Consider the following 13018-nt stretch of genomic DNA (forward strand, 5'->3'; position numbering starts at 1 on the left):
CGTGTTCGCGGCTTCGCTCCGCGATTCGCGCACGAGTGTGGAGGGAGCTTTATACTATTAGGAAATATTACGTGAAACTGCGTAGGGGGCGCTACTATTACAATCTGAGGGTCCATCTACCACAAACTAGGAGGATATAACCAAACGGAGTAGCCATTAACAGCTTTTCTACCAAAGAATCTTTCCACTCTCGAAAATAGTCGGCCAATGATCATACACAATGTATGACGTTTATCTTAAAAACTCCAATGTAATGCCGCAGACACTTTATTTTACATTATATTCTAACAAAACAATACATGTGGTCTTACCTCTATTATACAATCAATTTATACTATAGATTGTCAAAGGACTGTCTCATTTCAAACATAGACAGAGAGAATCATACTATCTTTGTCTTACACTAATACTAGCACCCAAAAGAAAAGGATGTGTTGTTTTTTTTGTTCTTATTTATTAAATAATAAATAAATAAATAATAATATTTGCATAAAATATGGTACAACAAGGTGATATTGGAAAGGTTTTCCCGTACAGTGACATATTTTGCTAACACAAATTTTACTTAAAACTATAATTTATTTAATATTACTATATTTGGAGGAACTCATTTAAAGAGTAAATAAAACACCTGTTTTTTGAGCCAAGTACATAGTTGGGCTTTGAATGGATTTAGAGGCAGGGGTTTGATATTTTCAGGAAGGGCATTAAATATGTTCATACATAAGTAATAGCTATTTTTCATAAAAAGTGAACTGTTCGGAACGAAGTCTAATACAAGTTTGTTAGGATATCTTGTATTTCTATGGTAAACATCTATGGCCTTTTTAAAAAGATCTGGGTATTTTTTACAAAAACTGCTGCCTCGAAAATGTACATGCATGGTAGTGTCAAAATTTCATGTTTTTCGAATAAAGGTTTACATGAATCCCGCGGACCAATCCCACACATTGCCCTTATACATTTTTTTTGTGCTATAAATGCCCTGTTTATATCACTACAATTACCCCATAAAAGGAGGCCATACCTTAAATTTGATGCAATATACCCATGATACGCCATAAGGACTGTGTTCCAAGTAGAGATGCTACGCATTCTTCTCAAAACATATGCAAATTTTATAAGTTTGTCGCACACAGTATTCACTTGGTTTTTATAACATAGTAAATAGAACATTTAAAAAAAAATAAACAATCCTAATTACCATGGAGACTATATAACTAATTACATTATTGCCAATTTGGTTTGACCAACTATATTTATCTTATCTATAGGTACAGGCCATCATTCATAAAAGCGATACCATATGGCAAAGGAAAAGCGGACCTCGCGCTCGCATTTGAGGCGAAGAGAGATGCGGCAGAACGTGATAGACTACTAACTAGACTCCACACTCGCGTTCGCGGCTTATTACGCGAAACTGCGTAGGGGGTGCCACTACCACAATCTGAGTCTATCTACCACAAAGTAAAAACTCCAAAGTAATGCCGCAGACACTTTATTTTACATTATATTCTAACAAAACAATACATTTTGTCTTACCTCTATTATACAATTAATTTATCTTAACTACAGGCCATCATTCATAAAAGCGATACCAGTATGCGATGTTTACTGGAACCTGTCCTACTCAGCGTGTGCAGATATTTTCTATCTTATTCTTGGCCACATATTTATGCAGATACATAATTTTTAAGATAAACATTCACATAAAATTCATCGTTATAAAGTTGTTTTATATTATAATACAAAACGTACAAAGTTTATTGCGTGACTTGAACATCTTAATAATCACAGTGTGAAAAACTTTAAATCACAGAACTGTAAGGTCCAATTTCAAACTAAACCTTCAATGAGGGCTACCGCGTTTAATTTCGCCGCTAGGGGCGCTAGTGTAGATGGAGGTCATAGTTTCAAGCTTTTTATCGGGAATTTTCACTCCTTATACATAATTGTGGTAAGTATTTGTCCATCTTTGATTAATCATGGTAAACAATAGATATAGCTAAATAAACAAAAAGTGCTAACTAAAATATATGCTAAATTAAACAGGTTGAAAAAATGGTCCATTTAGACGATAAAATACCTTTGTGTATATTAGAACGTATTGATTTAAAAAAAAAACAGAAGAATTTTGAGATCTGTTTTTCTGGACCTACATCTAGTTCGTGAGCACAAAAACGCTAGCCCTCATTGGTTGAGGCTCAGCCACCAACGAAATAATTTAGTAAATAAATGCACCAAATAGTTTCCTTTTAATAAACAATATAGTGCTGCTTGTGTCACATAACATAACCATTTAAACAATAACAATACTTACATTACAACTCCATTAACAATATGAAATGATAATACAGTAAAATACAAAAACAGTAATACCTTAAATACATAACCGGCGACAAAATGTAGCTTATATTCGGCTGATATTAGCCCTATAAAAATACACCTCTACAATACTCTTCCGTATAATACAAATTGGAGTTATATTGATGACACAATCTAAATAAGAACACAATACTTAAAAAATAATACTTAATCATATATGGAATATAGAAATTAGTCTTCCAGAGTGACATTTTTGAATAGGTACGACATGGATTCTTTGTTGTGGATGCGACGGATAGCTTCGCTGATGAGAACGGATATGTCGATGGTTTTGATCTTGTGGCACTGCATCTTCTGGAGCTCGTGCGGGACGGTGTTGGTGACGACCACCTCGTCGATGGGAGAGTCCTCGATGAGGCTGGGCGCGTCGGACGACAGGAGGCCGTGTGTCGCCAGGACGTAGATTTTGTATGCGCCGCACTCTTTGAGGACCTCGGCTGCAGCTACGAATGATGCCACATCGTCGATCATATCATCCTGGAAAAGAATGTAGTTTTTATATCTATGCAATCATGTGGGTATCTTCTTTTATGACATTTTACATCTTTTATGAATCTAACATATTATATACAAACAAAGCAACTTGACTTAGTCATTGACGACCGGTCTGACCTAGTGGGTAGTGACCCTGCCTGCAAAGCCAATGGTACTGGGTTCGAATCATGGTAAGGGCATTTATTTGTGTGAGGAGCACAGATATTTGTTCCTGAGTGCTTGGGTGTTTTCTATGTATTTAAGTATTTACATATTATATATATCATTGTCTTAGTACCCATAGCACAAGCATCCTTGGGCTTACCGTGGGACTTAGTCAATCTGTGTAAGAATGTCCTATAATATTTATTTATTTATTATATAATATATAGGCCAATGGTAAATCTTAGACAAAAAATTATAACATAACCAAGTGAAATAAGTCTTAGAACGCACTGCGGTTATTTTTTTGCGGTTTCGGTCTTTTAAGTGCGAGCGCTTATGAAGCATGCTGTACGTTACACTTTATGCGGTTCTGAAACCGCAAAAAAATAATTGCAGTGCGTTCTCAGCCTAAAGCTACGTACGTACGTACATTTACATTACATTACAAGCTGCATTAAGGAAGGATTTATTTAATTTCAATGGAGTGTAAGGAAGTTGAGAAGAGCTTAGTGATAAAATAGTATTAGGTACTGACCACCATGATGGCTATTCTGCCGCCAACGTCGCCAACTACATTGATGGGAGGCTTCTCCTTGGCCGGGTGCACAGGCACGCCCACGCTCACGTCCATTGTACGCGACCTGTCCACGCTGAAACATTTATTTTACATTATTGACTTATCAGTGATTGGTCAGTCTTAGTTTATTGTGACAACAGGATCTAAGATTAAGCTAACTGGTTCAGAAACAGCCACATTTACAATTCAAATGAAAATCAAATCTCTTTATATCTCCGTCAAATAGTGTATAAATTGGCAATTATGTCATTCCAGTTTCGATCGTGGCGTTGGTCAAAGGTGTAAGAAAACTGCTTAGTATGGCATAGGTGCAACAGCAAAAGACTTGGTTATTGATGGTTTTCATTTTAAACACACAGGAAATTAAACATGATGATCAAATTACGCAAACACAAGCACAATACCATTATCGTAGCAGTTGCTAAAATGCGTACGTCGCCGCAACAACCTGACGCCCTCACCACCATTAATGATTGTTTTGGCTGCTTGTTGTACTAACAATCAACGCACTTTAACCATTACGACGATAAGGTCTACACCTTATCTCGTTCTAATAAGGTTCAAAAATGGTCATCACTTTTTAACTTTAAAATTGAATACGAAACACAATAACTATAACAACTAGTAGCTAGAAAATAGTTACAAGCAACATTGATTGAAAATTGACGCAACTGAGATCAATAGCTCAACGCCTTCAGTTGACGCAATATCAAGTTGGCAGATTCAAAATTCAAATCCGAGTTTTAAAACTTCAACTGTCATTGTTTAGCTGGCAAATTTCAAGCCCTGGGACTTAAGTGGAGGACCTTGTGCAGTGCAGACACCACAACGCCATGGACGCTTCATATTTCGTTCGCAGTTGCCTTACCTCTGTAAACATGGCGGCGAATATCGTCCATCCACTTCGTCACTCTCTGCCTCCTTTTGCTCGCCATGTATGACTGCAATGGCAAGACGAAGCCGCTCTGCATAGGACGTCGCCTTCTTAGCGGACCCGGGATTGCGAGCCACTATCACTGAGTTGCGGTAGTCCGGAATCTGTTAGTGCAAAAAAAAATGGTAATAATTTAAAATTCTGAGAACAGTAATAATATTTAACGAGAACCTGCTTATCTATTTGCTGAATATCAAACAATAGTGAACAGTGTCAACAATATGTAGCCATAACATATTGCTAAGATCAGCAGCAAACAATAGCTACAACAGAATTATCACTCTTATTGTAATAACACAAGGCACATTTTTTTTAATTTAAAGTAGACAGTCCATTAAAGTTGAAAACCTCCAATTATTTAAACAAGGTATTTTATATATTTAAGGTTAAGGGTAATTTTATACTTGTCATGTTTAACTAGACTTACACTCTCTTGAATATACTGGAGCAGGAAAGGTGATGCCCTCAAATTATCAACCGGGCATTCGTAAAAGCCCTGTATTTCCTTCTGATGCAGATCCATGGTTATGATGTGAGTCAGACCAGACTTGCACATCATTTTGGCGAGCAGCTTGGTTACAATGCAGCCACGTTTCCTCATCTTGCATTGTTTGCTGTATGGAAGATATGGAATGACTCCAACAATGGATCGGGCTGAAGAGGTCTTGCAGGCATATGCCATGATCAAGAGTTCCATTATATTGTTGTTGACATCTCTGAAATATAAAAAAATATATGAAGTTAACTATTTTTATAATTTTTTCTTATAAGTACTCCATTTTATTTACAGTTTTAAAATAAAATTACCACAATCGAATTAAAAATAGACTATAAAGCATGCACAATTGCTGAACATTATGGAAATGTGACCATTTACATAAATTACTCAATTACAATGAGCCAGGCGAGTTAATTTCCTCAGTCAGTAACCATAACAACCAGTCAACAAACCATTTCATATAGCAAGTACGTTGTACTATAGTCCAACTCCATGTTATAAAAAATGGATTAGTACATGAAACCAATTATAATTTAATTCTGTATAAGTACTTACTTTGTCCCAGTCTGGACTATGTAGATATTCTTTCCACGGATAGAATCTGAAATCTCTACAATGGTCTCTCTATTGGTCTTATGATACACTGAACATCCTCCTTTGCGAACACCCAGGCGGCTGAATAAAGTAATAAACACTATGAAATATCGTTCTTCAGTTACAGAGTCTAACAAGTAACTGCCCAAATAACATGGCCACAACTAGGTTAACCTTAAACATTGTAGTTTTTAATTTAAATGGTACTTTAACAATCATTATCCTAACACTTACTTGGCGATGAGATCGGCGAGCTCCGGGTGCGAATTGCCGCTCAGGATAACGATATCTGACGTGGGGTTACCCTCCATATTGCTCTTCCGAGACCGATTCGTGTAACCCACCAACCTACAACATCACACAAACGACTTCAATTAGCGACTGGCAGCGAGTATCAATAAGCACAAATTGATAGGGGACGTCACGAAGGAGCAACAAGAAAAACAATAAACCTGGTTTTGTTGAGTAACATAATAACCTGATGGCCTTGTACAGTAAAGCAAAAATAGAAATTACTTTAAATACGAGAATTAGTGCAGTTTATCCTTTATATAGGCAATAGATCGGCTTCCGAATTTCCTTAAATTTCGTAAAATAAAATAGATTGAGAAGAATTTATAAATGACGTCCATGCGGGACACCACAGATTAGGAATAGGACAGCCTGGAAAAGAGTCCGGTTAATGTACGACCCAATAATGTACAGCCCAATAATTGGCGACCACTTTTTTGGACGCGTATTATGGGGTTGTACACTATTGCCCTGTTCAAACAGTGGCTTCATATTATTGCCTCGGACCGAGCTTGTACACCCTGATAACGCTCAACCCAATAATACACGACCCAATAATTCGAATCCATTTAATAGACGCCGATTGTTGGCCGCATATTATTGGCCCGTACCGATAATGCTCGACCCAGGATTGCTCAACCCAAGAATGTACAGCCCAATAATTGGCGTCCACTTTCCGCTTCAGACCACAGACTATAAATATTTGACACATAGAGTGATATTCTAGGGATGGGGCGACGATTTTTAGGATTACGATTCAATAATGTTGCCATGCGCAAAAAAAAATTGTGTACGATTCATTAATGTTGCCATGCGCCAAAAAATAAGCACTGTGCTGGTTATTTCATAAAGACCCTCCACACTCGTGCGCGAATCGCGGAGCGAAGCCGCGAACGCGAGTGTGGAGTCGAGTGGCTAATCAGCGAAATCCACTCCACACTCGCGTTCGCGGCTTCGCGCCGCGTAGTCTGCAGCGGGCTTATGACATTTTAATGGCAAATATAATTATTATAAAGGGCCCTCCACACTCATGCGCGAATCGCGGCGCGAAGCCGCGAACGCGAGTGTGGAGCCTAGTTCGCCTTTAGTTCGCTGTTTAGCGAACTAGGCTCCACACTCGTGCTTGCGGCTTCGCGCCGTGATTCGCGCATGAGTGTGGAGGGGCCTTTATGATTATTGAACCCGTACCAGACTACGCGGCGCGAAGCCGCGAACGCGAGTGTAGAGTCGATTTCGCTGATTAGCGAACCTTGACCCCACACTCGCGTTCGCGGCTTCGCGCCGAGAGTCGCGTACGAGTGTGGAGGGGCTATAGGTTTTTTATGCATAAAAAAAAATATTTTCATTATTTTTAGGGAAGTTTAAAGCTACGTCTCACATTATTTGAGCGCTCTAAATTTAAAGGTCCCCCACACTCATGCGCGAATCACGGCGCAAAGCCACGAACGCGAGTGTGGAGTCTAGTTCGCTAATCAGCGAGCCCATGAATCTATAGTTTGTCAAAGGACTGTCTCATTTCAAACATAGACAGAGAGAATCATACTATCTTTGTCTTACACTAGTACTAGCACCTAAAAGAAAAGGATGAGTATAGTTTTTTTTGTTCTTATGTACTGACAATTTGGTTTGACCAACTATAGTATAAAACTGGATTAGGCAATAGTGGTGGGGAAACTGTCAGAACGGGATAGTCTTGAGTATTTTTCAGTAGGAGTAGCAGAGAAAACGTTATAATTGTTTGTCCTTGTTTCAGTCTCACATTTTTTTTAAATTCACCAACGTAAATTTGTATGGTACAAATTTACTCGACCAATCATATTGTCGCATTACTCGCATTGCGTATGTTATATCCCTCACGGGCGCACGCGGTCGGCCAATTCTATATGATCCTACCTTCTATGGGCGAGCCCAATTTAAAGGCTCCTGTACACCATGGCCCACTGTAGGCCATTTCAAGGGACGCATTTATGCGTTAGAGGGAGCAAGTGATATTCCTATCTCATTCCACCGCATAGCTGCGTCCCTTAGACTGGTCTACGCTGGGCCATGGTGTACAGGAACCTTAATCAGATTTGGCGAAAAATTGTCCCCGTCTGGACTGAAGTTAAGTATATTTTTAAAGTCATACAACACTACCGCACCAAGGTCGCGGTGCGGGGCGGTAGTGTGTTAGGTCTATTAGGTAGCTCATATATAGTTGATCAAACCAAATTGGCAGTAAATAAGAACCAAAAAAACTATACTCGTCCTTTTTTTTTGGGTGCTAGTACTTGTATGACAAAGATAGTATGATTATCTCTGTCTATGTTTGAAATGAGACAGTCCTTTGACAAACTATAGTAGCCAAGTCTTTGATAGAGAAAGATAGTCTTATTGCGATTCCTATAAGAGGAAAGAGAAAATAGTGCCATGCTTTGTCCTTATCACCGATAGTTGATCAAACCAAATTGGCAGTAAATAAGAACCAAAAAAACTATACTCGTCCTTTTTTTTTGGGTGCTAGTACTTGTATGACAAAGATAGTATGATTATCTCTGTCTATGTTTGAAATGAGACAGTCCTTTGACAAACTATAGTAGCCAAGTCTTTGATAGAGAAAGATAGTCTTATTGCGATTCCTATAAGAGGAAAGAGAAAATAGTGCCATGCTTTGTCCTTATCACCGACCGGGTTTTTTTTCATGGTCGGGTTATGGCAGCATAGGTAGGAGGCGATGGCGAAATACCGTTTTTTTTTTATAAGAGTGAAAGAGAAAAAGGATTATGCTGCCATACATTAATCTGTCAATACATGAATATGTCTTTCTCTTACCCCTAGTTGCTCGGTTTCATGTCTATAACTACTATACTATGTCTAAAGCTCGCTCCAGACTACGCGGCGCGAAGCCGCAAACGTGAGTGTGGAGTCGATTTCGCTGATTAGCGAACTAGACTCCACACTCGCGTTCGCGGCTTCATGCCGCGATTCGCGCACGAGTGTGGAGGGCCCTTTATAGTAGCCATGTTTGGTGAGAATATTGAATGCCTACCGCGGAAACCGAAGTTCGTTATTGCAGGCAACTTTCTCTTTTACTCCAGTGAAGGCGTCATTAGGAGTGACAGAGAAAGATGCCCGCAATTCGCGAACTTCGGTGGGTACGGTGTTCACGAGGCCCTTTGAGTTAAGTTCATCACAGACGGAGCGATAATAAGGACGAGTCTACGCTACGCTACGCTAATCAGCGAACTAGGCTCCACACTCGAGTTCGCGGCTTCGCGCCGCGATTCGCGCATGAGTGTGGAGGGCCCATATATCGGCCGATACCGACAGAAATCTGCGAGTATCGCAAAGGACCACACACGCAACGATACCAAAATATATAATGTTGTTTAGCTATTTAGAGCGCTCAAATAAGGGCCCTCCACACTCATGCACGAATCACGACGCGAAATCGACTACACACTCGCGTTCACGGTTTCGCGCCGCGTAGTCTGGAGCGAGCTTAAAATGGCGGTGCGTCCGCACGGCTTGATATGATCGGTAAATTTTATCAGATTGGCGAAAAGTTATCCCCGTCTGTATCAAAGAATATAATACTCACTGTCTGTATAGACCTTTAGGTGCATTCCGGTGATAAAGGTCCCTCCAGACTATGTGCGCGAATCGCGGCGCGACTTCGCTGAGAACATGTCGCGACGTTGACGTATGACTCCACACTAGCAAACTTCACGGCTATTTCGCAGTTTGGTTCGCGTCAAGATGGCGGAACAGCATCAGCTGATCGAGTTTAACTGCTAGTTATCTATGGCATCATTCGTGATTTAGCTATTTTTCTATTTTGTTTTGTTGTAAAACCGTAAAATATAGCCGCTTTATATAATATAATTATTATTTGTCTTGCCACATATGAGTCAAAATAGTGTGTAATGGGAGTCTTTCCTAGTCCAGTTCGCGCTTCGCGTCTCCTTTGACGCGGGCTAATAAACAGAAAAAAAACGGGGAACTAGGAGCGAAGGCGTGAACAATCTGCGAAATCGACGCCACACTTAAGGTGACGCCACACTTAAGGTCCCTCCACACTCATGCGCGAATCACGGCGCGAAGCCGCGAACGCGAGTGTGGAGGGCCCTTTACGTTCGCGGCTTTGCGCCGTGATTCGCGCATGAGTGTGGAGGGACCTTAAGAGGTTGTGGTATTGGTATTATGGAAGGTAGAGGTAAGGAAATGAATCTTCATGTATCAAAAAGTGACCGTAAAAAACAGTAAATAGGCGGCGCCACCATACACTGAAGTACCTAGACCATACACCTAGTATTTTATATAGATGTGCACCCGTGCGACCGTGAGGGACAGAACATACGCAATGCGACAAAATTAAAAACACGTTTTAACATTCCTGACAACATACCACAAATAACCTACGTAATTTCTAAATTAAATGATGTCTTTGACCATATTATAAAGAAGCCCAGCCTCTTCTGAGGCTGGACAAGCCAGGATACTATTGACCCTAGTAAAAGTTAGTCTGTTGTAGTTTTTTTAGAGAGCCACTATGAGGGTGGCATTTGTTTAAAACTTAAAACCCTCTATAAATAAATAAAGATAAAAAAAAACCTACGTAATTTAGTCGGGTTATTTGCTGGCCCTTCCGCATTTCATCTCTACATTATTATACCTCATAATGTTCATGTCATAAGGGCGCGAATGATTCGCGCATGAGTGTGGAGGGGCCTTATAGAGTCTCCTATATATTACAATACTCTTTGGTCACAGAGCCTACCTAGCGCCACCGGAGAGATTAGTAACTATTATTTAAAGCTCAAAGCGGACACTTTTGCAACAATTCTGCCATAAGAGATTGGCATCCTTTCTATACCATCCATAATTGGTATAGCCATTGCAGAGTGCTTTATGCATAAACCTGCATAAACCTAGCATTACATACGCGTGCGCCCGTGAGGGACAGAACATACGCAATGCGACAATATGATTGGTCGAGAAGATTTGTAGCCCACCATAAACCATACTAAATTTACAGTGCGGAATTAAAAAAAATGTGACAAGGACAAACAATACAGTTAAATCTCACTCCACACTCGTGCGCGAATCGCGGTGTGAAGCCGCAAACGCGAGTGTGGAGCGAGCGTCGCAGATCTGCGAAATCGACTCCACACTCGCGTTCGCGGCTTCGCGGCGGCGCCTTCAGCCTCCTCCAGACTACGCGGCGCGAAGCTCGCACGAGTGTGGAGGGCTTTCTGGAGCGGGCCCTACATTCATGGTTAAAACGTATGATGCCGTAAATGACTAAGGCCCCATTCGCACGAGAGCTTAAAAAGCGTTGCGTGTGGGACGCACCCATAAGTAAGAGCGAGAAAGCGATATCTCTTTCTCCTTAAAACCTGAAGCCCTCCACACTCGTGCGTGAATCGCGGCGCGAAGCCGCAATCGCGACTGTGGAGTCTAGTTCGCTAATCAGCGAAATCGACTCCACACTCGCGTTCGCGTAGTCTGGAGCAATTTATCACTAAGGGCCCCTCCACACTCATGCGCGAATCACGGCGCGAAGCCGCGATTCGCGCATGAGTGTGGAGGGACCTCTAGATATTCTAGTTTATCGCAAGAGCGATAGGGAGGCAGATAGCGAAATTTCGATTTTCGTCTTTCGTGGTAGATCCTCTGGTAGATAGGACTGCAATGTAGGAAGTGTGTGAGCTATATCCTACTCCGCAGTCCTGCAAGGCGGACTGCATTGTAAGAGTGTGACAACAGACTACTACACCGCACCGCGACCTTGGCCAAGAGCATGTCAGGCCATGCTCAATGTAGGGTTCCGTAGTTTTCCATCAGACACAATAGGCTAAACTAGAGCTATTAGTATAGAAGATTGTTAACAAAGGGATAAAATAAGACAAGGCAAATTTGCATAATCAGTACTTTATTAAGGTAATAAGAAGTATGGCCATGATTTTTTCCTTAGAACCTACTTTCAATATGAGACTTTGCATGACTTTGTACTTTCATAACGAAAAACATAAAAATGCAATATTTATGAAAAAACATATTTTAGGAAACTGCAACAATTTTAAAAGGATTTGTTAATTAAAGTACTCGTAAAAGAAATCAGCGGGATTGCCTCTAATTTTATAATATATTTTACTTTTTCGTTCTAAAACTGCCAATAGTCAACGGCATTACTCATTCAGCCAATGAAACTGTTTTAGAGAAATTAAATATAAATAACAATAATGAAGACGTGAGTGGATGAACGTGCTATGTCACATTTATCAGATTTTGATTTAAGGCGATAAATATGGATTTGAAGCTATTATAAATAAATAAATAATTAAATAAATATTATAGGCATTCTTAGGTACACAGATTGACTAAGTCCCACGGTAAGCCCAAGGAGGCTTGTGTTATGGGTACTCAGACAACGATATATATAATATATAAATACTTAAATACATAGAAAACACCCATGACTCAGGAAAAAATATCTGTGCTCATCACACAAATAAATGCCCTTACCGGGATTCGAACCCAGGACCATCGGCTTCACAGGCAGGGTCACTACCTGTTTACGGGTCTGACGGGTTTATATTAAAAATAACTCCAAATGTAAAAATATATGTGTTTAATATTTCTTGTGGAAAATGAGTAAGTGACGTTTGACATGCAAAAGCACAAAAGAAGCTACATTATCTTTTATATATAAACTGCCAGCATCCGCGGAGGTGTGCTTTCTTGTGAACATGCCCCCGGGCGTTGAAAGCTTGCCTTTCAACCAAACTGCTCTACGCAGGAAGTAAGTACATCATAACAGCGGGCCGCCAAGTTACTGAATGTGAAGAGGTATCTTCTCTTCTACGAGCACAACGGCGTCAAGTTGCAGAGCGTGTGTATATCACTCAGGCTCTGGTGGAAGGTTCCAAAGCTTCTTTCATGATTTGACTGCTGCCGCAACTGCTCAATGCTGACGGACTGTGAGTGGCCAATGTAGCGTACTCCTCGAGGTCGTGAATCGATGCCGATGAAAGAAGACGGTCACCGATGGAGAGGTAGCAGCTACCTTGCAGCATCATTGAAATAAATGGCAGCAATATATTCTTCTGGGTGGGAC

The 13018-nt window shown here is 40.4% G+C and overlaps 1 protein-coding gene across 4 annotated transcripts; it reads right to left on the reverse strand.

The window, feature by feature from the left end:
- Nucleotides 1-1482: 1482 nt before the first annotated feature.
- Nucleotides 1483-6274, reverse strand: LOC134744260 (phosphoribosyl pyrophosphate synthase-associated protein 2). Of its 4 annotated transcripts, XR_010128073.1 has the most exons (8): nucleotides 6081-6241; nucleotides 5863-5976; nucleotides 5590-5709; nucleotides 4963-5251; nucleotides 4470-4639; nucleotides 3560-3674; nucleotides 2183-2862; nucleotides 1483-1841 (listed from the first exon to the last, which is right to left on the reverse strand). XR_010128073.1 is itself a non-coding variant. In XM_063678009.1 (7 exons), exons 2-7 carry the CDS (start codon nucleotides 5937-5939, stop codon nucleotides 2557-2559), a joined length of 1077 nt encoding a protein of 358 aa, XP_063534079.1. In that variant the 5' UTR covers nucleotides 5940-5976; nucleotides 6145-6274; the 3' UTR covers nucleotides 1483-2556. The 4 variants fall into 4 exon arrangements, 3 of the variants coding, with proteins under 3 accessions (XP_063534079.1, XP_063534077.1, XP_063534078.1); XM_063678009.1 differs by having other exon boundaries at nucleotides 1483-2862; nucleotides 6145-6274; XM_063678007.1 differs by having other exon boundaries at nucleotides 1483-2862; nucleotides 6081-6267.
- Nucleotides 6275-13018: the final 6744 nt, after the last annotated feature.

This window comes from Cydia strobilella, chromosome 9 (genome assembly GCF_947568885.1).
Source record: "Cydia strobilella chromosome 9, ilCydStro3.1, whole genome shotgun sequence".
NCBI classification, from domain to species: Eukaryota; Metazoa; Arthropoda; class Insecta; order Lepidoptera; family Tortricidae; genus Cydia; species Cydia strobilella.

Coding starts and splice junctions, on each gene's coding strand:
- LOC134744260 (XM_063678007.1), bottom strand. CDS start 6,100: ATGTTACTCAACAAAACCAG. Junction 5,252..5,589: donor ATAGTCCAGACTGGGACAAA/GTAAGTACTTAT, acceptor TTTATATTTCAG/AGATGTCAACAACAATATAA. Junction 4,640..4,962: donor TCCAGTATATTCAAGAGAGT/GTAAGTCTAGTT, acceptor TTGCACTAACAG/ATTCCGGACTACCGCAACTC.